The sequence below is a fragment of the Genypterus blacodes genome, unplaced genomic scaffold (genome assembly GCF_046128005.1).
Source record: "Genypterus blacodes isolate CSIRO-AG114 ecotype Tasmania unplaced genomic scaffold, CSIRO-AGI_Gbla_v1 ptg000240l_1, whole genome shotgun sequence".
In the NCBI taxonomy this organism is placed as follows: Eukaryota; Metazoa; Chordata; class Actinopteri; order Ophidiiformes; family Ophidiidae; genus Genypterus; species Genypterus blacodes.
The window spans coordinates 1,347,089-1,375,078 of record NW_027467038.1 but is presented as its reverse complement, the minus strand read 5'-3'; the positions used below and the strand labels follow the sequence as shown (position 1 = coordinate 1,375,078).

Here is a 27,990-nt window from a genome sequence, read left to right as displayed (position 1 = left end):
TTGCCGAAGCTTATGGAGATTTAATTTTTATTACAAAGACATTATACTTTGAGCCTGACCGACACACACAATCTACTGCATTCCAAATGTTGTTTAATAGCATGCTGCATAACACACAGACATAGATAATCGAGTAAGGGACTTTCTCCTTGAGGTTTATAGATGGACCTCATTGTTTTAAGAAAAGTTACCATTTTACAAGCTTGTAGAAAAAGTCAAAACAAACATATGAAGAAACAAACACACACCATCACGGCCTCGGACCTTAGGCCTGATTTTGGGCCGAACGCCACAAACCACAGAGGGCCAGCTGTTATATTGTCAGCCAAGCAAAGCATAAATGATAAATAAAATAGGTTACAGTACAACACAGCTTCAGCGTCCTACAGGGAGCTCAGGGAACATCTCACAGCAGGAGATGTAGGGTTCTTTAATATAGCAGAGGGAAACTGGATACTTAATACATGTGTTGCATGGATTGGAGTTAAATTTAAAGTTTGAACCAACATGTAAACAAACCGAATGAGCCGGAGACCAGAATCCTGTTCACTAGTTTTAAGTATTATTCTTTGTTTTTGGCCTTGTTATCTTCACTATAATATGGAGAGATGTGTTTATCAGTTTGGATCATTTATCAGATGAAACTCATGAAGATGGGCAGAATTTGACTGGGTTTGTTTTGGAAGCTGTGCAGCTGCTAGACCTGAACGCTGTCCAACACGGTGCCATGAAGGGCAGCAGACTGAGGGTGTTTAGCATTCTGCCTGCTACATACACACACACACACACACTTTTGTATTCCGGCGTGTGTGTGTGTGTGTGTGTGCGTTCAATTACCTGAATAGATCTGAATGAATTCTAACTGGATGTTGAGTATAAAACTAACAATTTCAGCTCCAGTCCCACGGGTTGGGACCTTGGACATGTATGTACAGTTTATCATACAAGATGCACTACGTGAAGTCAAGTTACCTTGAAGTCAGGCCATCCTTATATTCCCTATATATTAAAGATGTGATTGTAATGATGATATCAGACCAGACTGATCAGATTGCAGCGAGGTGTCATACTTCATTTGGTGACATTTCTTTAAAGTAGGCCAGCACAGACGACGCGCCAAGACAAGAGGGAGGATAGGACGGAAAGGACGGAAAGGACAGGACAAGTGAGACACGGTCCAGATTGGAGGTGGACATTCTGAGAATTATGGCAGATTTGGTGTCACCCCAGCGGTCAGATCAGTCAGAGGTCGATGTTATCTTTGCCCTCTGCATTGATGGGACGTTGTAAGGAGAAAGCGGGTCTGTCACTTTGTACTGTCAAATGGGACGGAGGTGTCTTTGTCTTCCACCCCAGCTCTGGTTTCCTTCATCTTGACTTTGCCGTGATAGAGCAGCTCTTTGTTCTTCAAATGAATCTGTCATCTGCATTCAGAAATAGATACAGTCACTCTCCTCCTCCATTCATCTCTCTGAATCACTCTATCTGCTCCGGCTCGGCGTCCATGCACGTCTCCCATGGGTTCCTGGGCATCTGGGGCATGGAGAGAATGAGGAGGGCCAAGCCGGTGAGGAAGAGGAGGACGAAGCCGGCGCAGGCGCAGGCGAAGGACCAGGCGTAGTAATATTCGATCCAGATTGTGTCCTCGCTCTCGATCATGCGTTTGACTGACTGACGCATGACCTCCAACGAGATGAAGGCACAGAGACCTGAGGGAGAGAGAGAGAGAGGGAGAGAGAATAGTCCTGTTAATTCATCCACCACCTGTTACTATAGGATCTGATTATAAAGGTTTAGAATCACTGGTGTGTTGTGTGTGTGTTGGTGTGTTGTGTGTGTTTAGCCTCTGTTGATACAAAGTGATTTTAAAAAGAGAACGACCCGATCTGTCTCCCTCAAAATCTAATCATCTCTTCTTTGACCTGAGTTCCTCCCTTCTGCAGAACTCCATCAGAGTTTGTCTGCAGGTGTGTGAGGCATCAAGACGCTCAGCTTACATCTCAGAACGTCACAACCTGAAGTATCACTCTATTCTCCTAACTAGCAGCAAAAACACTTCAGAGTTGCTTGAGCTGCGTTTGCCCTTGTGGCTTGTGGAACTTAAGGTTTTTCCTATTAAAGTCCACTTTAAAAAGCAAGCAGCAGCAGACTGAATGTCTGGTTTGTGTGTAGACGCTTCATACACAGATGTCAGATGGGACTCTGGTAACACAGCCTGCAGCCCTGGCACCTGCTGATTCTTGAGGGATCTAACATTAGACGTGACTCAATCCTAAAGTCACACAGTGCTCCACATGCTCCAGGGGGGGAAATGAAATGTTGTCGGTTATGTGATCTCACCCGCAAAGGCGTAGAACATGCCAGCAGGTTTGAGCAGGTAATCTCTCCCTTTGCCTTTGCCGGTGCACGAGCCGGCCAAGCACAGAGAGCCCAGGATCATGAAGGCCAGACTGAAGATGGAGATGGCTGCGGCGGAGATGTTGTACTCTGGAAAAGAAGGAGACAGAGAGTGTTTGAGTTACGGTGTCAGTGTGTAAGTAAGGAATCCATCTGCATGCATCTGATGGAAGTAGAGATCATGTGATGTGCAGAATAGGAGGTTGGTCTCCTATGATTGGGTCTAAATACTGAAGTCTGACCTCTGCATTTAAGGTTTTTCCTTAACTCACAACTACAAAGATGTTAACCAGTGTTTGGTGGCTCATCACACTTTCCATAACCCACAACAAGCCGGCGCTTTGAGAAGCAACAATGAATTATTGAGAAGCAACACGCTGCTCCAGCTCCGGCTCAACTGTGTGAATATGCATGGTGGTGGAGAACAGACAGGATTTAGGCACTGTGGTCTTTTAAAATCAGGCTTCTGTTTGTGATTTGAATTAAAATAAGGTGAGTGTTGTGGTTCAGAATGTGTCATTAAATGAAAAGCATCTTAACATTCCAGACAGGGACATCGCAGGCTTTTGCAGATGGGACTATTCTCTGCTGTATTACAGTAGAATCAGCTCTTCACCACTTGTTGGCCTTTTTCCTCCACTTTTCTGTCAATTCCCAACACTTCCTGCACTCCCACATGTACCCTCGGCATGTTGTGGGCTCTTTATGTTCACAGATGCAACGATTCTGCATAATAGGAGCCGCGGTTGGTTTGTTTTTGCGAGCAGCTCGGACCGAGAGGTGGATAGGAGGGTAGGCCTTTGATCTGCCGCCTGTTCGCCTGTGAACCGTGCCCACGGGAGAAGAGCTCCTCTGGGCAAAGAACCTTCATCTTCTGCTGGCAGAGTAGGCTGCACTGCAATCTGCATTCTCCCACAGAGCATCAAAGTTCACTCTTACTAATCCAGTCTGAATCTCAGAGATCTACACAGAAGTTTAGCAACAACAAGGCGGATAAATATATCTCTGGTTGCCGATGTTGGATATGTTGTGAACATTTGACATGAGAAGTTGGAGATCCACCCCTGAAGAAGAAGTCTCTACCAGAACTTAGTCAGTTCCTAAGTCAGGTTGGGTCTAAAGAATAGAAAGAAGCTGAAATCAAAGCCGTTTGTACGTTGGTGATGTTCTTGTTTGGTCTGTTCTCATCCTTTGCTGAGTCTCTTTTACCTCCAGGCAAAGTACCGGTACCTCAAAGCTCCATGTGATGTAACACACCAGCAAATGTATTCAGTCGTGTCTGGTAAGTCGTGTCTGTAAGCTTTCACGACTTCATTGGTGATTTGACTGGTGAGCTGCTCCTGGCTCCTGCTGTATGGAGGAGGAGCCTGTGGTGACACAGAGCAGCCACTGTGCTCACTCAACCATGGGCGCCATTATGGCTCAACCAAATGACTGAACATGGCCACAGGGAGCTCAGGCCTGCGCCGCAAATGATTCCAGCAGACTTAGAATGCATGAGCATGGGAATATGTGTGTGTGTGTGTGACTGTGTGTGTGTGTGTGTGTGTGTGTGTGACTGTGTGTGTGTGTGTGTGTGTGTGTGTGGAGGGTGGGGGGAGAAGTGCCAATCAATAGATACTTTAATGCTTAAGTTGTGTTCGAGAAGGAGACAGTGTGTGTGTGTGTGTGTGTGTGTGTGTGTGTGTGCGTGTGTGTTAATGCACAAGCCTGTTCACATTTGCACCCAGATAAGTGAGTCTGACAGGGCGTCTCCACGTGTGCTTGGCCCCCTAATGCGCTCCACCCGGCCGTGCTGTCATACAGCAGGCGTGGGCCGGCTCAGGGGGGAGGAGGGGGATGGAGCCCATGTCTGAACACACAGGACTATAAAATGTGCATTACGCTGTGTGTTTTGCGGCGCCCCGAGGCTCTGCGTGTGCCGCTCTGTCAGCCGTGTCGACATGTACTGTGGATAGATATGCAGCGGGTGAACTTTGACCTTCTTCATGTGAAGACAACAATGTAATAATAAGACGATGGCGACGATGACAAGAGACAAGCAGAGCGATGAAGCGTGGCCACTCAGGAACAACACATCCCATCCAATATAACGTGTGTGTGTGTGTGTGTGTGTGTGTGTGTGTGTGTGTGTGTGTGTGTGTGTGTGTGTGTGTGTGTGTGTGTGTGCGTGTGTGTGTGTGAGACTATTAAACGTATCTAAACTGAACATCATCAGCTTCACATTGGTTGTTGTTTTACTGGAGCAGATCTTTTGTTAACCTCCAGGCAGGAAGTAGTGAAGCACATCTTACCTTTCTGCGTTTTGTATTCAAATATCTCGGTGTCCTGTCCGGGCGTGAAGTGCCTGAAGTACGTGCAGTTCTCCTCTGTGAAAAGGAGAGAAGAAGAGAATGACAACAAACCCTGAGACTTGACCTGACAGCAGTATGCAGCTACAGCAACAACCAGATAACAGTGTTAAAGTCTAAACGCTCCTATGGGACACCCCTGGTCACTCTTCTTCTATGGTTTACTGTTGCTTTTCACACCTCACATATTGTCGCGTTCTCTGGCTGCGATGCCGCGATCGTAAATTCCTCTAGCGTCCGATTCACTCCATTTATTTTCCAAACGCTTGGGAGGACTTGTCGCCATATTTGTGCGATTACAGCGGGGCTCCATTACAGCGACAATGCTTTATGAAGCCACGCCCGCCGCTCATTTATGGGACCGGCTAAGGTAAGAATGGTAAGCACAGATGTGGGTGTGTTAAAGCAGAGGGATTTACACAACTAAACAACCACACAACCCCGGGTCATTTAGGAGCAAGCGTTTATGAGCTTCTCAGTATTTCCACAAATGTCAACTGCCGCGTTTTGCAGCTTTTCGCCATGGAGGGGAAGCAAAGTAAAGTGTGTGAGGTCCCCTTTAAGAGCAGATTTGGTTTTGTATTGACTGATTCTTTAGATTTAACGTTGCTCGATGCTTCTCGGGGATCTTGTTTTGCAGCTGGGTTGAGTGGCGGCGTGTTCGCCCTAAAAGCGTCTTCCTGAAAGCACACAACAGTCACGGCATTAAAAAATCATCTGACACGGCTTCAGATCATACGAGCGGAGAATGTGACCGCCTGCTCCGTGACACCAGACCCTCACATCACCGCCGTCTCATGCAAGTCAATTGTAATGTCAGCGATCTGGGTTATGCTCCAGCCACACACCCACACACCCACACACACCCACACACAGGCATGTTCCCTAATCTCCGCTCACATGCAGCCGTGTACATCGCCGCTGTGCTTTCATGTGGAATTATGAGCTATAAAGTGCAGCATGAGATCATAGAGTGTGTACGGAGTGATGGCTCATGTTGGGCTTGTAGATAATTCTCCTAGAAATCTTGACAATCATTAAAAACATAGATGTGAGGTGGATTGTATGGGAAGAAACAACAATTTGATATTTAACCCAAGTCTGAATTCTAACATTTGGATTTTCCGAGTGAGAAACTTTTGGATTGCAGCTCTGAACGCTTGCTGCCAAACGATGTGGACTGGAATACAGAAAAGATGTTTTTGTGAATGAGGACAGGGACTGGCCGTCAAAAAAGAAAGGGGAAAACATCGAGGTGGTTACTAGGCAACAAGCTCCACTGGTTTTCAGTGCCAGAGGCGGGTATGAGGATGTGATGGAGGCTTGTTTCAGGCGCTACATTCATATCTTTGACCTTCAGTGAGCACTTTACTTCCCCCAACTGTCAAACTCCAGGTCTGGAACATTTCTGGTCGAGGTTTGGTCCTTTTTTTTGTCGACTTCCTGGGGTGAAACGTGGCTCTTCATCTTTTGTTCTGCATGTTTGAAGTGGCGTCGTTATCAGGAGTGAGCTCATTGTCTGTATGGAGCAGCTTTCTGCAGTGTGTGTTGCCTCATTACACCTTTGTGAACCGGCAAGTCTTCACGCTTCAACATCAAATATGGGCACAAGCTGCTGGGCACGAGTGAATCTGTGTTTGTATGCAGAAGTATGGGAAACACACCCACACACACACACACAACGACACACACACACACACACAACGACACACACAAACACACACACACACACACACACAGAGCCCGACCGACACTCGTGGCTTCTTCTCTAGTTTAGCGTTGACAACCCTCTCTTGTCCCTAATGGAGTTATCCATCATTTCCAAATCTCACATGGAGAGGTTGGATTGGCAGAAGAGCTCAGGCGGCTTGGATATCAGCTGCACTTTGTTTCTTCAATAGCTGGACTGAAGTCTTGACGCAGACATCCCAGACCAGGTTACACCGTGTTTGATGAGCCTGATCCCTTTTAAAAATGAAGACAGACACGTATGACTGAACACTGACAGAGGCCTGTGTGTTCTTTCATTACAGGACACTTAATGCTTCACATGTTGACGTAAACATGTTAAGTAAGCAAAGGACTCATCAGGAGTGAAGTGTTCCGGGCAGATCAGGACCCTTAGGTTTGTCTTACTGGATGCATTTCTACAGATGTGACCTGTTTGTAACATCTGCATGAGAAACAACATAAAGCTTTAGATGTCCCCTTAAAGGACACCAGCCTGCTCTCACAGCTCCAAATAAGGACACATGAAGCTCTAATTGGACTTATACTACATGCCCATATATAGAATATACCGTTCAGCATATGGAAACCTGATTCCTTTCTGACACTTTTCCAGTAATGCCTCTCCCCGGGCCGGTATGTCCTTCTCATGCCTGCAGGGCCTTGAATCGGTTCCACTTGCGGTTTGGACGGTGCTTCCCATCCCATCGGAAGCCTAATATTAATAATTGACTGGAGATATGAGCCGCTCAGACGAGTAGGTCCGGCCCGGGCCCGAGGGAATAGTTCAGTCAGGCAGCAGTTATGACAGACGCATCCAGGCGGCCCCGTCACTCAGAGGAACGCTGGACGTTTGCGTGCACACTTGTACCTAACAGCTCCCAACCCAAGACAGCTGAGTATTTATACGGCCTTTATTTATATCTTCTACCCATGCTGGCTGAGCACTTAGCACAGTGTGGGAATACAGAAGAAGAAGTGGAGAGTCGTACGGGTGTGTTTGTTTCTGATGCAGACTTTCTATGCTGGTCAGCTGATACAGGATCACACCGATCCTGATATCTGTCATTCCTGAGGAAACTGAGAGCCAGAGCTGGAGGAACAGGAGAGGCTTTGTAACACAGCAGATGGTCTCATACAGTATAAAGTGCACATTACAACGCTTATTTGTAGAAGAGATCCCAACATTAATGCAGCGCTTCATAGTAAAGGAGCTCTCTGAGGGATCACTTGGTTTAGCTGAACTTCACTTTCTCTGTATTAGACGTAGCAGAGCACAAAGAGTTCAATCATTCTTTATCTGTATACATCTGGGAGATTTTCTGAGCTCATCTTGTGTTGTTTAACTCTCAGCACCTGCAGTTTGTCACCAGTAGACATGTCAGTACAAGGTGGTCTGACCTAAACAGCCACTCAACCCATTTTTTCCAGATGACAACCGGCAGAACCTCCCCGCATACAAGTCCTGTTTTGGATCAGCGCTGGACACCTCCCTTAATGCGTGCAGCTATGATAAACATGAGTGTTCCTCTCCAAATACAGCTGAGGACGTCCCTAACTTAATAAAAGCTTCTATCACATAAAGGCTGCCATGGTGACCAACATACACTTTGTGCTAAGCGCACAACTAAACACAGTCACTTAAGGATGGGGAGGACATTGTTTCTGTTCATGTGGGGACGTTCAGCACTCTGAATATGAGCCATCAATCATTACAGTGTCCTGCATGAAAGGCTGGTTGATTGATTTAGTAAACTTGGCACATTTTATTTACGATCATTTAGCAGACGCTTTTATCCAAAGCGACTTACATTACATTACCACCCATTACAGAGGGGGGAGCAATTGAGGGTTCGGTGCCTTGCTCAGGGGCACCTCGGCAGGGACTCGAACCGGCGACCCTACGGTTCCCAAGCAGAAGCTCTACCGAATGAGCTACTGCCTCCCTAGTTCAGCATACCTAGTACATTCCAGACATACTTGTGCAAATGACCCAACCCAACCCAACCCCACTTTGATATTTCATCATCCTCAGGAATGGCCTGCAGACGGGCCGGGCCTCCTGTTTTAGGGGCCCTAGGCAGGTTTGGACCGACCCCGTGACCCCCCCTGACCCCCCCTGACCTCCCCTGACCTTGATGTTTCCTGAGAAGTAAAGTTTCTAAACGCACCATATATAAATCAACACATCCACATGAATACCATTGTAAATAAAGTTTTGAAATGAGGTGAGAAACTTGACTTCATTTACATTATAAAGTGATTTGTTGTTGATATTCTTCTCATCACAGACTCCTAAGATGGTGTTCGTGATCAATCGTTGATTAAGATTGTTGCATTTACAGATAGATGTATATCCAAGACCATAAATTAGGTCTACAAATTTGACAAATTGAATGCCATCCAATACACAATTGAGAGCGTTGTGAAGTTTCCAGTGTGATTTATATAAATATTAGGCTCAGTGTGGCAGATAACCGACCGCCACAGATCACTGAGCTGTGAGGCGCTGAAGACTGCAGTGTTTACATTCAGTCAGTCATTCCTCACACACACACACACACACACACACACACACACATACACACACACACACACACACACACACACACACTCTCTCTCTCTCTCTCTCTCTCTCTCTCTGCATCATTAAGGCTGATTTAAAGGGAATTCACTGAGCTGTGTGTGCGTATGTGTGTGTGTGTGTGTGTGTGTGTGTGTGTGTGCATGTGTCAGATTTTGAATGTAACCATTTCACACCAGTCCCACCCATATTGGATTCTATCAGGCTGTATAATTTAATACCTAAACTGTTTTTCAAAATGAAGCTGCAGGGAATCTGATCTTCTTTATCACAGCCAGAGTTCAACTTTAGCCAAGCTTGGTGTAAAGTTTCTGATGTGTACATGACATGAGTGAGATCATCTACAACTCAATCCATGACATCATCAAGTCTTCAACCAGTAAGTTTGAGTAACTCAGATAGTTTCTGTGTGTGTTGCCTGTTTGTTTATCTGTTAGCAGTGTTCCTTTAAAGCCTCTGAGCTGATGTTCAGTAAACTGGTTGAGGCCCGGCGCAAAGAAGAAGCCATTAAACTTTGGTGGCGATCCAAAACCAGGGGCGGATCCAGGAATTCTGTCAAATGAAACTTCGGCTTTTGGTTTTGCTCCAAAGTAAAACACTAATCTGAACTAAACAGACAGACAGACAGTATCCAAGGATAGACAATTCAAAAAGTGCAATTTGATTGAAATCATTTTAAAAGTTTTTTAGAAGTCATGAGGTCAGAGGAAGAGAATAACTTTAAACTATCCACACATATTTTGGCTGTCTTTGCCTTTGCTGTGAGCTGTTTCAGAGTGTTTACAGGGTCATGTGACCTGGCCAATGGCGACGATATCAGGACATCTATTCTTAGAAAACTCGATTCCTCATGAGCCCTGGGCCGGGCTTCATCCACGCACCTCACACTCGCTAATAAACAATGTTATCACAGCCATGAGCGAGATGTGAGATGCGTCTACATGAGCCAAAACATACAACATGTGAAATATTGAGCTTCTTCATTCAGTTTGGCTCAGATTGTCTCCTACCTCCCGGCAGACTGATGGGTCCACAGCCATGGCCCCTGTCATAGTTCTCTGAGCTGATGTAGATGTACTTCTTGCACAGCCTCCACAGGCCAAAGTGCGCCGCCTCGCAGGTTGCGTTGACTCTGTCCACTTTGGGTTTCAGCACGGCCCAGTGGTCCGTTACCACGGCGGTGAACATGCAAACCATGCCCACTAGAAGCACGAAGATGGCGATCTTTATCTTTGTGCGCTTGTGCATGGTTCCGGGTGATTCCTTCTCTTGATAAGCACAGAATCAGTACAACTGGGACCGTCTGCGATGTGCAACACACACACAGGCACGCCGGAGCTTCTCTCCTCGGTGACTGCAGCAAGCTTCCTAAAAAGTAAAAAGTCTTCTATGTGTCTCTGCCCACGGAAGCCTACTGTCTTCTCTCCCCCTGTCGCAAATCTGTGCTGGTGGTTCGGAGAGAAAGGGGCCAGACTGCTATGTCCTAGATTCAACTCCCCTTTTCCCTGCTCAGTGTGCATGGAGCTGTAAAACTGAGGGGCTGCAAGTTTAGACGTACAGCTGTTGGGGTAGATCAGCAAAGTTGATGACCAAACCAACTGGCTGCCATGGTGGACGGTGGGGGCTAGTGGCTGTGTGTGTGTGTGTGTGTGTGTGTGTGTGTGTGTGTGTGTGTGTGTGTGTGTGTGTGTGTGTGTGTGTGTGTGTATATGGTGTGTGTGTGCTGGGCCGGTGGGGGGGCTGATGCTATAAATGTGAACACTGAGTCAAGATGTCAGGCTGTCTGCTTATCCTGTTACAGAGCTTTGGACGGAGCTGTGTAAGCTGCCATAATAAGTGGACACACTCTTCTTCAGCATCACGAGTCGCATGCACATTTTAGTCTTTTTGTCATTTTAAGAAGATGTTTTTTATTACTTTGTGAGTCCATCCATTTGCAGTGGTTGTACTTTCGTTCCCTGCTGACGGCTCGGTGTGTGTTCATCTCTGTAAACTATTTATAAGGAGAATGTAGACGTGTTTACAAAGAGCAGGAGGCAGGCTCCGTCGCTCAGTCAACACTGGACTTCCCCCTGACTCCAGTGTTGACCAAGGAATACTTGCAATGCCTGTCAGGTTACGTGACACTTCAATGTGTGTGTTACCTGAGCTTGGTGCAGACAAAGTGTTAGACTGTTAAAGTAACAATCTTATTAAGATAATCGACCAATGACCATAAATACACAGATGTGGCTTTCCTTTGTATGTCTCTGTCTAACTGGTGCAGAAATGAACTTAAACACCACATACAAGTACATCTGTTGCAACTCGTAAACAACACAGAAACCAAAACAAGTTGAAGTGTGTTAGAAAACACGTTGAACAGATTTTCCTGTTATTTCTGAGAAGATAAGAAAATGAGACATTACGAACTCAATAACAGACTGAATGGATTGTGAGTTGCATTTATATTCTGCCAACACAAAGATGTGAAGTTACAAAAGAAACAACAGAAGAAATGACTTCTTCAGGAGGGGAAAAGAAGAAAAGAAGGTAAAGGGACAGAAAACGCACTTTTGATTATCACAGGACGACCCGTGAAGATGTGTTAAAGTAAATCATGGTCGTACGTCTCTGTTTATCTTTTTTAAGGCTTGGCCTACTTTGAGTCTCTTTGTTAGAATTGTGACCCACTTTCTCTGGTGTGAGGCCGATGAATGTCTAGAAGCTTTCACACCAGCAAAGTAGAAGTGCTGCTAAGGTGACGGGGGCTGAGTCCAGGTCAGGGTCCAGGTCAGGGTCAAGCTCAGGGTCCAGCTCAGGGTCCAGGTCAGAGTCCAGCTCAGGGTCCAGGTCAGAGTCCAGCTAAGGGTTCAGCTCAGGGTCCAGCTCAGAGTCCAGCTCAGGGTACAGCTCAGGGTCAAGCTCAGGGTCCAGCTCAGGGTCCAGCTCAGACCACCTGGCCCCAGTAAACCCTTTAAAAGTCTATTCTGGTTTAATAGGCTGGGCTTCCTAAACGTGTTACAAGCCTGATCTCCTGCAGGTGTGTTCCAGGGTGAGGGTTCACTTAAGAATCATTTGGGGTTTGAGTGACTGCATGGTAGCGATGACCTCTGACCTCTGAACCTCACAGACAAATGGTGGCTCCACCTCTGACATTTGTTCAATTGACAGGACAATAATTGAGCTTTAAGTGCCTGTGTGTGTGTGTGTGTGTGTGTGTGTGTGTGTGTGTGTGTGTGTGTGTGTGTGTGTGTGTGTGTGTGTGTGAGGTCATCATTTGGGCTGATGGTGTGGACACAACCTGAGACACTAAGCAGTATTGATTCCAATCACATGGATGAGGGCTGTATTGATTATGGCTTATCCTGATTCCCTCTGACATCACATCAACATTTTACTCTGGATTATTGGATGAAGGACCTTAAAGAATAAACTGAGAAATCCATTTGAAGATGATCTCAGCTGTGTGCTCCTGGAGTGGTAGTGGATGCGTCTGACTGTAAGCACAGCCTTCATCCAAACAGGAGCCAAAGGTTTCAATGTGTTCAAGGTATAAAATGGTTGTGTTCCTAGATAAATACAAAGCTAATGTTGAGTAGTAGCATCAGACTCATCAAGCTTCCAAATGCTCGCGGCTAAATCCAGTCTAAGCACAGCGACCCAGTGACAGATGTCATCCTAACAAACGCTGGTTACTGCCGTTCACAGGCTCTGCAGCATGGCTCCAACATCAACAGGGAACGAGGAATCAGATGCCTGCTGGGGGGAAACGTCAGCCATTTTAAAATGTTCAAACAGAAGAGAGGAGCAGAGGAAGCACCTGTGGAGACGGAGCTCTCAGCAGGGAGCCAAATCTGTCACCCACAAACACATGTTGATGCAATGAACCGTTGGAATACCAGGTGATATTAAACAACCACTGTCACTGCGAACTCCCTCACAATCGACAAACAACAGAACAAACAATCATCTGTCAGTCACACCTGCTGTGTTTGTGACTGGTGTTATGGAGATAGAAGGCTGCAGAGACCCACAGAGGGCTCCTCTGCCGGGGTCCCAGGATTCTGGACTTGATGCTGGGTGCTGTGTCCTCTTTTCCATGCTGTGATGATACATATTTAAGGAGAGACAGACAGAGAGACAGACTGATGTGTGGGCAGATGTAGGACATGGATGCAGTGAGACAGGCACAGGGTCTTTGTTGTGGATGAACATATCAGCGAGGGTCCGTGGCAGATGTCCCTACAGGCTGGGTGATGGACACAGGATCAGTCAGCCTCAGAGAAGGAAGAGGGAATAAGATCATCAGAGCAGTTTGGCCTAACAAACCGACGCCCCACACAGGCAGAATCAGAATGAATCTGTTCTAACTGGATGCTTGGCCGTTCACGCTCTGATGACCTGAATGACAACGAGCTGTGTGAGTCAAACACACTGGCTTACAAACCAAGGAGCACATTAAACTAATTGCGGGTTCCCACTAAAATAGCAGGGAAACAAAGCGTGAAGCTGACAGGACGGCGGTGAAGCACGAGCTACACCGACAACGACTCATTTCATCTTTTACAGGCATGAAACACTCTGACTGCTTAAGTTCGTGTTTGAGAGAAGCACCGCAGGGTCTGGGCGAACGTTTGGAAGCCTGTTAGTTCAGTCGAGCGTTCCTTTGGCTGATGCCGATTTCCTTTAACACCCTGTGGTTGCCCGACTGTGTAGCGCACACTTTGGTAGCACAACATCGCCCATCAACCGCGCGTCATTAGCTGCACACCTCCTCTAACGACGCGGCTCGGCCTCGGCCTGTCGTCTCCTCCTGCCAAAGAAAATCCCAAACTGAAGTGAAATGTGATTACAAAGTTCTGCAGAAGTTGTTTTTCCCTCTTTTTGTTAGTTTTTCTTTAATGTTAATATAACTGGAATGATTAAAACTCTATTTATGATTGCTCTAATGGCATTTAAGCCTTCGACTCTGCAAGGAATCAAAACAATCAAGATTTTGATGGCGAATTCTTCACAAATAAAGTGGCTTGCAGCTTTTCTGTTGTTCTCTTTTGATTAGAATAAGATTGTTTTGCTGAAAATAGCCAAACTAGCAAGTGCACAATATTTCCTTAGCGTGTGGGCGTTGGTTGGTGAGTTGTTGGTTTGATTTTATTGTGCAATTATTTCACATTTGTCACGCATCAAAGCTCATTTACATAACTACATCAGGGACATTCATAAAATAAACATGATAACGTCACGGTGTGTGTGTGTGTGTGTGTGTGTGTGTGTGTGTGTGTGTGTGTGTGTGTGTGTGTGTGTGTGTGTGTGTGTGTGTGTGTTTGTGTGTGTGTGTGTGTGTGTGTCCTAGCACATGGGAGATGGTGTGTGTGAGTAAGAGAGAGAGAGAGAGCAGAGGTTAATGCTTGAGGAAGAGGCACAGTGCTGCGAGGATGTCGGCAAGATCAGATCAAAGCTTTTCATTTAAATAAACTGACTAATCAACTGAAATCATTCATGTTTATTGATCACTAACATGTATGAGCCAGAGACAAGATTTCACATCACCGATATTCACCATCACACTGACAAATGTGTTATATTTTGGGTGAAATGATGGCGTTAAACTGTAAACAACACGTTCATGAATTATCCCCAGATTTGTTTCTTCCCGTCAGTGGCATCCTGATAGAAAATCCCCAAAGACACAGCGGCACATGTGAGTCCACATCTGTATTTGTCTGCAGTGTGACCCAAAGCCCTCTGGACACAAAGGCAATAAACAACACAAAGCAACCAGATTGATGTTAAGTAACAGCAACACACACACACACACACACACAGCTCTATGTTACACACGGCAACGCTAACAGTCTGGCTCAGGTACAAAAAACTGAAATGTGACGTCTCTCTTTAATAATAATAACTCCTACATGTCTAAGTGAATGTGTTCTATACGACATCCCTGAGTAAATACTACACAAACACACTTTAGTGGAATGTTTGACGCACATCTACAGAAATTAATACTCAATATTCATATTCAAATATCATGTGATTCATATTCATAATGTGAATATGAGTGGTTGTGGCAGTGTTTCAGGCTTTTACAGGTATTCTACAGTACACACACACACGTTTATCACTTGACGCACACACAGTTCTGAAAGGTTACTGCGATACACTGAGAGTGCTAAACATGAAATATTGTTATCCTATCAAAGACGCACGGATTAGGTTAGCACCAGTGTGTAACGTTAAACACAATACAGCTTAAAGGAATCATCACGTGAATCATTAAATCATTACTTCAATCATTCATTCAAGCAAATATAATGATATAATAATAAGAAACACAAGTTAGTTTACCTATTTAAGACAACAAACATCCTTTAGAATCTCTAATCTAATGAGTGAACGCCCATAAAAGGAGCCTCAAATAATGATGATGTCACTTTGTCTGCCGTCGTCCTCTCAGATGACAAAGCAAAGCAAATCTTCATCTCTCATCTGAGAATGGAATATTGCTCCAAAGTTACCATGACCCATTTTAAACTTCACGCTGTAGTCTGTAACGTTGTTCCTGCTTCTCTTAAATGAGTCTGGAGTCTGGAATTGGCAGATTTCTGTCGCGGAGAGAAGCCGGAAAGAGTTTGACCTTTCAAATCCCTGCCTGACCTTTCCACAGAGGAAGTGTCCTTCTCATACACGGTACAATAGGCTGGTGTCCCTCAGAGCCTCAGGACGCAGCGTGGCGCTCACACCGGCGTCGTCCGCCTGCTCACTCCATCCTTCATGTCCTTCTGAAAGCAGTTGTGGACTTGTAAAAAGCCAGAGTCCCTCTCAGGACTGTAGGGCCCTGCCGTCCCTCCTCCACCCTTCAGAGGGTCCCTACTGAGGGTGTACATGGATATATCTCCCATAGGCAACCCCATCCCCATCCCCATCCCTCCTCCGCCACCTCCCCCTCCGATCTTCATCCCTACAGGAGAGGGATCACGGGACGGGTCAGACGACCTGGAGCTCGAGCGCGAACGCCTTCGCCGGTAGCGGTAACTGGGAATGCGAGCGTACGGCGACGAGGATGAAGTGGTCTTGATGAAGTCACGGCGGGCTCGGAAACGCGTCTCTTTGTTTTTCTCGATGTATATGTTGACAGCGAGGACGCCGACCGACTCGGCCACGATGAAGGAGAGGGCGCCGAAGTAGAAGGACCAGCCGTAGTTGTACTGGTTCTTCTTGTCCTCGTCTTTCTTGTCGCTGGGATCGCCGGCGTTGCTGGAGATGTAGACGATGATGCCGATGATGTTGCTCAGACCTGGAAGGATGAGAAGAGAAAACACACAGTTAGGTTTACAGATTGAGACTTTGAATCCTATTGTATTTGTATTTTATGATGAAATACAGAATCCTTCTTGTTCGCCTTAACAGTGGGAGAATAATGGATTTGTATGAGTGATGTGACATTTCCTCCCTCGCCTTTCCTTCCTGTCTCTGGCATTATACAGAATTGGTGTGTGTTCTCAGTCTAGTGGGTGTGTGTGTGTGTGTGTCAGCTCTGCTTTACCTGCAGCCACAAACAGGATGCCAGCGCTGAGCAGAATGTTGTTTCTGTCGTTGTAGATGCGTCCGACCCCGACACAAAGGCCACCCAGCATCAGCAGAGCCGTGCTGAGGATGGGGAAGAGGCTGGACGCTCGGACGATGCCTAAGAGAGAGAGAGAGGGAGAGGGGGAGAGGGGGGGGGGGGGGGATTTAAGTCAGAACAAATAAGACAATACATCACTTACAACGAGTACAAACTCTGTGTGAAATGAAAATAAGAAAGTACAGGGCTACTCAGGGCCACAGAGCTCACTTCATCACTTCCACAGCTCCTGTCATGACATCAGTCTGATGTGGGGGAGGGGAGGAGATGTCCTGACACATTAAGGAGCCTTGTGAAAACTCTTTTACGGCCCAAAATGGAGAGAGGATTAAGGGGTTGAAGTGTTTGAAGCTGAGGAGATTGCAGTGACTTACGTAAGATGTACTCGGAGCTGTCGGTGTCGTAGTCGTTATCCTCTGGAAAATGATTGATCCGGAAACAGCTTCCTTTGTTAATGCCTGCAGTGAAGCCACAACACGGCCAGAGTGAGTGAGTGTGACAGGCGTGCATGGAGATTACCACATGTGTTTACACAAACATAAAGCTTGAGTTAGAACCTGCTAATGAAGATCAGAGGAAGAGGAGCCAGCCACAGATCAGCACATGACTCCATACTGAGCTCTGACTCCTCTTTCTGACTGAACTGTCCTGTTTTCACCACAGAGCGTCTGAGGACAGAGGGCTTTGATGTTCCCTCTGGCAGCTTCTAATCAAAGACTTCACTCAGAAAATATTCCCCCACTTTGACAAAACTAGAGGATTAGGAATATTGAAATACTGGAGCCATAGTTTCTGTGTGTGTGACTGTGGAGCTTTGTATCATAACAACACAATCACAACCCATTGGAAGAAACAACATCACTGACTGACTGCATAAGAAAGTGAAGAACAGACATTTAGTGACGTTGCCAGGTGTCAAAGGGTTAAAAAACAAAACATTCTGTGTTCATTGTGTTTGTTTACATTTCAAACATCAAAACGACACCAGGATCTCAGTTTCACTTCATCTTTATTGACTGATTTGAATATGCATTGGGTGAAATTCCTCCATCAGCTTTGCTGGATTTGAACCGACACCCTCAGCAGGTCTGTGTGAGTCACACAGCCTCTCTGTGTCTCTGTGTCTCTGCTGGGGGACACAGAGACACAGAGACACAGAGACACAGCCTCTCTGTGTCTCTGTGTCTCTGCTGGGGGACACAGAGACACAGAGACACAGAGACACAGCCTCTCTGTGTCTCTGTGTCTCTGCTGGGGGACACAGAGACACAGAGAGGCACTTTCACTCTGATGCATGTAAATGGCTTTCCAATGATGTCTGGGATGTTTTCTAGCTGGCGGGGAAACCAGCTGAGCTCTCTCTCTCTCTCTCTCTCTCTCTCTCTCTCTCTCTCTCTCTCTCTCTCTCTCTCTCTCTCTCTATGTAGATGTAAGTATATTACAATATAAATAAATAAATAATTTAGCGATGACCAGGAAGTTGATTATAGGAAGAATTATGAAGAAGATGCAGAATAAAAGAGAGAGAGAGAAAAAAAGAGAGAGAGCAGTAGGGGAGGAATCTCCCCAAAGCCATCTGTGTGAGAGACCGGGGCCCATCTTTTATTACTCAGCATAGCTTCACCATGGCAACCTCCCCCCAGCAACCCTGAATCCCATGTCTAGCTCCTCGTCTCAGAGGATGCCTTTGACATCTTACTAATGTATTCACTAGACCAGCACACACACACACACACACACACACACACACACACACACACACACACACACACACACACACACACACACACACACACACACACACACACACAAACACACACACACACACAGAAAGCAGACCAGCTCCATTCACTTTATAAACACAAGTGAGCTGGAGGCTCAGAGTGAATCAAAGGTTCCTCTCTCAGTCACTCCTCCTCTCTCAAACACGTGCCGTCTCTCCTCTGAGTCACAGGTGACTTGGTTAAGTGGGAGTCCTTGTTGTGCTTCAGCCTGAGCGGCCTCAGATCGGTTCTTCACTTTGTTTCCTTTAAAAGCTGGTCTGCCATCATCTCTCACCTCAGCGAGCCTCCTCCTCCTCCTCCTCCTCCTCCTGCTCCTGCTCTCACACGACACGGCGCTCATGCAGACGTCTGCTTGGCTCACTTCCCAGTGCAGCCATGTGTGTCTCCTGCTACAAGGTTACAGGCGCCGACTCCTGGGGTTTGCCCGTTAATTAGCCGGCTCATTCTGATTCAAACAAGGCTGTTGGTGTCAGGAGTGACATCTCAGTTGTACAGTGCAGTGAGAGAGAGAGAGAGAGAGAGAGAGAGAGAGAGAGAGAGAGAGAGAGAGAGAGAGAGAGAGAGAGAGAGGTGCTGGCTGCTCCTCTATGCTTATGGAGCTGCTTGTTGTTTTCTGTTTCAGTCCTGTAACTTTGAACTTTTCATGACATTTGAGCAGTCAGCATCTTTTTGTTTTCCCCTCTCTCTCTCTCTCCTCGCGTCTCCCTTTCTTTCTTTCTTTCTTCTCTCTTTTTCTCCCACCACAGTCTGTGACGCGCTCTGAAAACTGTACCTTCGAGATCATCATCATTCAGCACTCTGCGTCCACCTCACTGTGTTATCTGTACACAACCCTGTGCGGCCTTGGCTTAAATGTGTGACCTTGTTAACTTCCAGGAGGATTCCACCCCCACAAACTTCCTGTGCAGTATGGACGCCTCACTCTGAGCCCTCCAATCTAACATTTACAGTAATCCAACATTTTAAGTCACCCTGGTGTTATTTAAGATGTTCTTGTTCTTGCTGCTTTGGTTTTACAATAATCATAGTAACAATAAGAAGAAGAAGAAGAATTCCAGAATCCCAGTTTGAGTTTCTTATCTACAGAATGATCGTTCTATATTGATTCTATACATCATGTGTCATCTGGGGCAAGTGGGACCCCCAGCTGTGATGCTGCTCTCTCTCTCTCTCTCTCTCTCTCTCTCTCTCTCTCTCTCTCTCTCTCTCTCTCTCTCTCTCTCTCTCTCTCTCTGCCTGTCTGACAGATGCTGCATTCAAGTCATGTGAAAATAATTGTAGACAAAAGCTTCTTGTACTCATGTTTAAAATTTCAGCTGGTAAATGACCCACAGCACACACACATGTACACACACGTAGCCACCGCTCGTGACCTCTGTGTACCCAGGAACGGGCTGGAGGGATCATACAGCACATCTGGACAAATATGGAACTACCCATTGATTCATTGCTTGCTTGCTTGCTTGCTTGCTTGATTGATTGATTGATCCATTCATTGGTTGGTTGGTTGGTTGGTTGATTGAGCAACCAACCATATCAATATCAAACCCAAAGCATTAGTAGTGGGTGTTTCAGCACCACCAGCAGTGGACAGCTCCTCTCTCCTGAAAAGGATTCAAACTAAGCAATCAATCGGTTGTAATGGATCAATTGATTGATGTTGACAGTCTTCCTGTGTCAATAATGAGCCACAACAACAACAACAACAACAAGCTGCTGCCTCCTCCCCTCAGCCCTGAGCTCCCTGAGGCTCTGTGGACACGCAGCTCGGCTCATAAACCGTAGGCGGCTTCAGCTTCAGCTTCAGCTAAAATAAAACTAAACATCTCCGCGTTGTAAACTTATTTCATCATTCGATGCGATTTTTCAAGGGTTGCCAGGCAACAGTGTGGCGTTAAAGGGAAACTTTAAAGGGAAACCACAGCTGATCTTTGTTTTGTTTTTCTAAACAAAGGCAAATCAATATTCATCATATTATTGGATGTGATCGTTTAGTTTATCTTTGATGAGTTTATCTGGGATTTTGAAAGGAACGCGCAGAGAAACGCAGCGTTACGCACATAGCGCAGTGTTACGCACATAACGCAGCGTGTGCGCGCAACAAGCAGCGGCTTCCACACAGTTTCTCTCTTTTCTAACGCCACACCCTTGGAACTTTTTACGTTCTAGAAACGCGTAATGAAATCACGACTCTTAACACAAAACAACATGAGATCTATAACTGCCGCCTGTTGCAGCGATGTGTTTGAATAACAGCAGCCACTCCCCGCTTGGTCGCATCCCCGCCTGACAGACAGACAGACACTTTAATGGAGTCAAATCTCCTGAGAGGATTCACTGTAACATAAAGTGTTACAGTGTCAGGCTCAGTCAAACTTTATGAGCTGAGCCATGTTGTCCGGTTTACCTTCGATGCAGCAGATCCTCCACAGCCCGGAGTGCGTCAGGTCGCCTCGGACCTTCTTGGTTTGCATCTGCGAGTCATCCGCGGTCATATTGGTCACGTTGCAGATGTGAGCCCGAGAGTAAAGCCAGTAATCGGTGCCGATGGCGATGGTCATGAGGCTGAAGGCGGCGAAAGCCCCCGCGATGGTCAGCAGAGTCTGCACCCCTCGGTCACACCACGCCATGGCGTCTCATAGTGTGTGAGATGCTCCACAGCTGGTTACGCACACGGAGAGGAGCGCACGGTGACCATCAGCCCTTCACCGCCTGATCAGCGCTCATCTCGTCTGCGCTGCGAACTTCACTTACGCACAAGTTCCCCTGCAGCTCGGCTCCCCGTTTGGTTCGATTCCCCTCAGTGGAGCTGACATGTCTTCAGCCCGGCTACAGGTGGGCGTCCGGGAACTTGGAAGCGCATTCCTGAAAACGACAAGAGGAAGGAAACTAACGACAGCGACCAGGCTCTCCGTGCGCCATCACACATGGACCTCCAGAGGACTTTTCCATATGGAACTGCTGGGTTTGACAAAGGCTGCAGCGCCGCGCCTCCAGGCCACACCTTCCTCATCTGCAGCCAAGCCAATAGGGAAGCAAATAGGGCAGGGAGAAACTCAACCAACATGCAATAATCGTGATAAGCAGGAAAATTAAAAGGCTTCAATGAAAGGAAAACAGCTTTGTGGTTTGTCTGTCACATGAAGCATCGTGCCATTCTCAAACCGGGCTTCTTACCGGTTCCAAATGTCTGTAAGTCAAACAAAGAATAAGCAGGAAACACTGACAGCAGACCAGAGATCAGAGAGATGAGATTTGTGGTTAAACTGAAGAAGTTCAAAGTTGTTCTGCATCTATCAACACCACTTTACAGCTGCATGGATTCATGAGAGTAGAAAATCGGTGTCACAACCCAAAGCTGAAACAGAGACGGAATGTTTGTGTCACTTTAAGCTCTTTAGTGTGGAGCAGAGAGAAGAGAGCCTGCAGGGTTTGGCTCTCTGACTGGGAGCCTCCTCCTGTGAGCACAGACTCTGAATTGCTTCCTGGACCCCGCAAGGAGGGCAGAAACACAAAGCAAGAAGTGTGTGTGTGTGTGTGTGTGTGTGTGTGTGTGTGTGTGTGTGTGTGTGTGTGTGTGTGAAGGATCAACTAGAATCAATAGAAATCATGAAAGAGCATGAAATGTGAGGATGAACAAAGAGGAAGAAGAGATGATGCAGGGAGGAGAGAAAAGAGGTGAGGACGGGGAGATAAAGAGAATAAGATAAAGAGGTCGGACAGAGAAAAGGGAGCAGGTGGGAGGAATAACAGAGTGCAGGGGAGAGGGGGATGAAGAGGACGAAGAGGAGAGCTCAGTTTGATATCTTAAATATGATATATAAATATATAAATAGGTCAGAATGGGATTTGAACCCAAGCCCTTTTTAACGTGAGGCGACAGAACCCCGCTCATACTGATGGTGCGTGCGTGCGTGCGTGCGTGCGTGCGTGCGTGCGTGCGTGCGTGCGTGCGTGCGTGCGTGCGTGCGTGCGTGCGTGCGTGTGTGAGTGTGTGTTATTCCGCCTTGTGCGGTTTGGTTGTCAGGTGTATTATCGTCCTTGGCTCTTCTATTCTGGTATTGTGACAGACTGTCTGACTTCTGCTCTTTCCTGTGGTTTTTGTCACCAATCCTGCTCTGAGCTCTGAGCGGCTGCAGAGATGGAAGCATGCATGCAGGGCGTGCGGGATAATGAGTTTAATTCTCAGCATCACAGTGTTCCCGACTCCTTTTAACTCAGCTTCCTCCTCTCCCTGCTTTCCACCTCCTGCGACTTCCTGTTTAATTGTGAAGGTGCAGCCCGTCATTACGCTGCCACAGACTGACTCATTTTGTTGCATAAAGCTTTTTGCCTGTTCCAGCCTCAGATCCGCTTCCACCCTGACAAACCTTCCTCACACTCCAGCTTTAATTGTGTTTCTGAACGTTTTGGGGTCGATGTCTTGTTTCACATCAAATCATATTTTTCTGAATCCATAGAGAAAAGGGACAGGAGGGAGAAAGGAAGCGAAGATGGGCAAAGACGAGGAGAGGGCAACCAATCAGAAACCTCTGTCACACCATCCAAGATAGGGCCAACATCATCTGGATACAATCAAGCCAGACAAGCAGCAGCAGAGACACATTAGGCTTCAGTCCCATTTACTAAATACTGATTCCCAGAGGCTTTGTTGTTGTTGTTTCTGTTTTGGATTGAAGGAAATTGCCGATTGAACCTGTTATGTCATACGTGCATGAATGATGTCAGTCCAAAGTTACAATATATGAGTTAGAAGATCACACACAGCTTTGGAAACGCTCATCTCTGTAAGCAAGGCCTCCAGGCAGCATCATTTGTAAAGTAACAGTGGCGGCACACTGTCACCTCAACCCCCCCCCCCCCCCCCCCGTATCCGTGTGTGTGTGTCCTCACAGTGTTAGGTGAGCTGTGAATGTGAGTGTGAATGAGTCTCTTTCCAATGTTAATCAGGACTGTGTGTGTGTGTGTGTGTGTGTGTGTGTGTGTGTGTGTGTGTGTGTGTGTCTGTTTGTGTGTGTGTGTGTGTGAGTGTGAGTGTGTGTGTGTGTGTGTGTGTGTGTGAGTGTGTGAGTGTGTGTGTGTGTGTGTGTGTGTGTGTGTGTGTCTGTTTGTGTGTGTGTGTGTGTGAGTGTGAGTGTGTGTGTGTGTGTGTGTGTATGTGTGTGAGTGTGTGAGTGTGTGTGTGTGTGTGTGTGTGTGTGTGTGTGTGTGTGTGTGTGTGTGTGTGTGTGAAGAGGAGCATATGGGATTGAGCTGTTGGAGGATTGTAAACTGTGTGACACGCTGCAGTTGACAGCACACAGATTTCCCCTATTGACTGATTGATTCTGATCCACTCTGAATGCAAATGAGATCACAGAAGAGATTTCTTAGAGGCGACTTCTCCACTTCAACGAACCAGACCTGTGTGTTCACTCCAGCTCGGAATCAAACTTCCGCTTCTCCTTGACTCCCGAAAGTTTCTCACCTCCCGGCCTGATTTTATTGTTCTCCTTTTCTGTTTCTACTCTTTTTTGGTCACTGTAACATGGAAACCTCAGAGTCTGAAGCGACCTCATAACACTCTGTGTGTGTCAGTTACTGAGCAATGTAGCAGCCAGACAGGAGCCTCATTCACCACTGATATACTGATATACCCCTCTAACAATCAAACTCCACTTCAAGGAAAGAATGTAGTAATGATAATAATAATAATAATGTGTTTTGTGATTCTTCTTCTTCTGGATTGATCACATTAATTAATTAAGTGATTGTAAATGGTGAAAGAAGCTGTGGCTGTGGAGACAACCTGACAGACAGAGGAGAGAGAGAGAGAGAGAGAGAGAGAGAGAGAGAGAGAGAGAGAGAGAGAGAGAGAGAGAGAGAGAGAGAGAGAGTGACCTTGAGCTGTTTTAAATGGAAACTACTTTCTTTACACGATCCCAAAATTAGTGATTGGCTTGACGTTTTACGGCTCAGTCACTTTACAATTCTCTGTCCAAAAAATAACTATCTTAAATAAAGCGCCGATTAAGGAGGTTGAGCAGGTCAGAGGGGTCTGAGCTGTAGGAGTGAGCATCGGGATCTTCTGGTTGAACAGGAGAACAGGAGTCTGTGAAGGTGATGAGGGGAGGGGAGATGAAGATCTGAAGCAGTTTTCAGGTCCACCTACTGGATTATTGATGTCAGAGATGTGTGCGTGTACAGGGACGACACTAGATGGCGCTGTTGTCAAAGTGAAAGTGGAGCACAGCCAGTCGATGAGTGTTTAACCTCCACCAGAGAGGTTTGTAGGTGATGCGTTCAGGGTCGGGTGTGATCACTTTGTTGTGATGCTGATATGTTGTTTACACTCTGGTGATATTGGTTCTGTCTGTCTGTCTGCCACATGTATGAGATCCAAACAGTCCTCACAGTCCACACACCGATTGTGTTTAGCCCCGCTCATCACTGGTTCAACACTCAAAGTCGTGTTTTATACACATTGGACTTTGCAAGATTTCTTAACAGTTTCATTACATTTGTGTTGTGTTCAAACTGTTCCCCGCATCTCCAATTTAATTAGTTTACATGTTGTTTAACATGTTTAACATTTCTGTTACCATCTTCACAACTGCACTACTTCATAATATGTGTCGGCGCATTAACTTTATGACAGAACAACAGGAAACTGTTTTGAATTGGTAGACGTCACTCTTCATAAAAAAGGGAACTTTTCTTCAGAGGGGTGACGTTAGTTAGCTAGTTAGCTAACCCTGAGCTACAACAGTGTGACAGTGTTTCCTCCGTATGGGGAAGCAGAACATCTTTAAACACCCGCGACACTTTCTGACTCCTTTAATGAAAAGGAGGGTTTCCATGACAGCCACTTATATGTACGATATGTTGTACCAATGGCTGGGTGTGCAATAGGAACTTTCAATAAAACAATAATATTACATACTACACACATGAACATGCATGAGAATCTCAAAACACAGTGCAAAATGATTTTTATGATTGATGTTTTTATCTATTTATTTTGACATGCTCATGTGAAACCTATTGCTGAATTGTGACTGAAAATGCTCTGGGTTCTCCTGAATAGTGTGGAATAATATATAAAGCTTTCATCAGACTATCATCTCTGCATCTTTGTGCTGTTTGAGCAGCATCAACAAAGGGTTTGGTTTCAGATGTTAAGTAGCTTTAACTCATTAACTTCTCACAAACACTGTACCTTTCCAAAGAACAACCTGCATCATTAAATGCATCGTATCTCTTATCAAACTCTGCACAGTCTTCTCCTCCATTTACATTATTAGGCTCTCCTGGTGCCCAGGCCCTGTATGAGATAAAGAGGGATCATTTCAACGTTGATCATTTTCTTTCTATCATTCTTACTTTACCAGCATACACTGATGACCGGAGTGTAAGAAAGGATTGTGTCACCACATTCTGTCTCTATTCCTTACCCATGAGTCAGTCCTGTTCCGTCCACCCACCTCCACTGTCCCTCATTGTCCAAATCAGACAGACCAATCCAGAAATGACCATCGAAGTCCTTTAAAAATTCCTGAGAGTGAAAAATGATACAGAGAAAAGAATTAGACAAGCAATTAGGTATAAAAACTGGTTGTGTGCAAATGTGAAGGTGAGGTCAGGAGACCACAGCCCCGTCCATCCCTCTCTCACCTGTTCTCCACTGCTGTTGATGATCACCAGGTTGGCTCCTCTGAGCAAACACTCTTGTCTGCTCTCCTTCCAATTTTTCTTGGATATAGAGAAGTAGTAACAGCTGCTCTGAAACTTGTGCCAGCCCAGTGGACATCGCAGCACTGCAAAGTAAAACATCAGGATGTGAGGTGTCGGTCGATTCCAGCAGCTTTACATTTCAAAGTCAAGACGGCACCAGAAAAGTGCTGTTTTTTTTAACAGGTGAAGCAAATTTGACCAACAACAGCATTTCTGGAACAGGTCTCTCTCTCTCATCAGGTTGTTCATCCTGGTCTGTAACTGGTCTCTCTCTCTCATCAGGTTGTTCATCCTGGTCTGTAACTGGTCTCTCTCTCTGGTCACGTCGTCGTAGCTGGTCTGTAACTGGTCTCTCTCTCTGGTCAGGTTGTTGTTACTGGTCTGTAACTGGTCTCTCTCTCTCATCAGGTCGTGACTCTTTATCTCTTGCAGTTGAAGCATAGTACTGTTATGTATTTGTTGGTTTTCCTCTCTTTGGTGACCTGCACAAAAAAACAAACAGCAAATCGATGATGTGTTGTTTCTCATATAATGAAACACATTTGAGGAAACGATGAGTACAGCAGCCAAGAAACACTACAGAATAGGAAACTAAACATCTTTAGTCATTGAGGTGCAGAATACAAAAGATTTGGATGGTTGACAATAAAAAAATCTCAAAAGCTCCATGATGACAGGATCAGACCAACAGGTGAGGACTTTCCCTCAGTTTAAGGACATTTTGTAACTCACTGAGAGTGAATCTCAGGCAGATGTTGAGAGCAGCTTGTAGCACACACAGGAGCCCAAAACTCACAGCAACCACTCTGAGGAGTTTTCTCCCTGTAGGAACCAAACACACACGTTCACACTGATGATGATGATGATGTGACATGGACACAGCATTGTTTTATCATTATTAAATCCTCATTGTTGAACTGTAGGCTTGTGTGACTCACCAGGCACTGCAGGAGTCACTCCTCTGGCTCCAGCTGGGCTCCTGGATGAAGACTGAGGGATGTTTCCATAATCTGCCTCCATCTCAATCTCCTCTTCATGCAAAACACTTACCATTTCAATGGAGAGTGATGAAGATGCTGCTTGGTGAGCTGTGAACTGCACCTTCACTTCCATTTCCTGTTATTAGACTCATGAGGAAGTAACACATCAATTCTTTCCTTATTTCAATTATTCTGTACTTCATAGTAGAATAAATAGGCAGAGTTAGGGCTGATCTGGTTAATGCTTGATTCTGGCATTTTTTTCCTGCCCTTAATTGAGTTTAACATCAATCAGTTGCATTCACTCAAATATTCTTCCTGCTCGTGATTCAAAGTCTCAAATATCCTCACGCTCTCACAGATGTCCTCTGATCACACGCACATCACTTTGTGTATATTTCTGATCCTGACCACATCCTCCCCTGTTTCTTCATGTGGCACAGCTGATTCTTGCTTGTCTGTGCTACTGTCAGACTGCAGACTGTGTTCTAATGCTGGTATTTGATTGGATGCAGAGCCGATGCTTGCGGCCCATTGTTTGTGATGTCGGGCTGAAAATAATCTTGACACATATGTGTTTACATATGAATGTAACTTGTTTTAGGAGACGAGCCAGAGAAATACACCAACAGACAAATATCATGTGTAAGCTTCATCATTATGTATTTCAAGAAGATGGAGTTACAAAAAGAAGAGCTGCAGTTTACACTTTGTCTCCTTAAGTAACAATGAGACACATTCAAAACAGAGTTCTGATCAAACACCTTCACTTCAGGTTTGCTTGAGCAGTGACCCTGTCGTTGAACTATGATGCACTTAGAGAGACGTCTCAGTTCCTCTT

The 27,990-nt window shown here is 45.9% G+C and overlaps 3 protein-coding genes across 3 annotated transcripts; all 3 read right to left on the bottom strand.

Moving 5' to 3' along the window:
• Window positions 1-1,476: 1,476 nt before the first annotated feature.
• LOC143016625 (voltage-dependent calcium channel gamma-1 subunit-like) lies at window positions 1,477-10,308 on the bottom strand. The gene is made up of 4 exons (XM_076171035.1): window positions 10,071-10,308; window positions 4,692-4,766; window positions 2,341-2,487; window positions 1,477-1,709 (listed from the first exon to the last, which is right to left on the bottom strand). The coding sequence occupies exons 1-4, from the start codon at window positions 10,306-10,308 to the stop codon at window positions 1,477-1,479; spliced, it is 693 nt and encodes a 230-aa protein (XP_076027150.1).
• A 5,474-nt stretch (window positions 10,309-15,782) lies between these two features.
• Window positions 15,783-21,086, bottom strand: LOC143016713 (voltage-dependent calcium channel gamma-4 subunit-like). Its single transcript, XM_076171174.1, has 4 exons — window positions 20,864-21,086; window positions 17,047-17,130; window positions 16,592-16,732; window positions 15,783-16,342 (listed from the first exon to the last, which is right to left on the bottom strand). The coding sequence occupies exons 1-4, from the start codon at window positions 21,084-21,086 to the stop codon at window positions 15,783-15,785; spliced, it is 1,008 nt and encodes a 335-aa protein (XP_076027289.1).
• Window positions 21,087-25,288: 4,202 nt separating this feature from the next.
• Window positions 25,289-27,982, bottom strand: LOC143016685 (uncharacterized). The gene is made up of 5 exons (XM_076171137.1): window positions 27,108-27,982; window positions 26,902-26,991; window positions 26,373-26,651; window positions 26,110-26,252; window positions 25,289-25,990 (listed from the first exon to the last, which is right to left on the bottom strand). The coding sequence occupies exons 1-5, from the start codon at window positions 27,280-27,282 to the stop codon at window positions 25,886-25,888; spliced, it is 792 nt and encodes a 263-aa protein (XP_076027252.1). The 5' UTR covers window positions 27,283-27,982; the 3' UTR covers window positions 25,289-25,885.
• Between the last annotated feature and the right edge of the window lie 8 nt (window positions 27,983-27,990).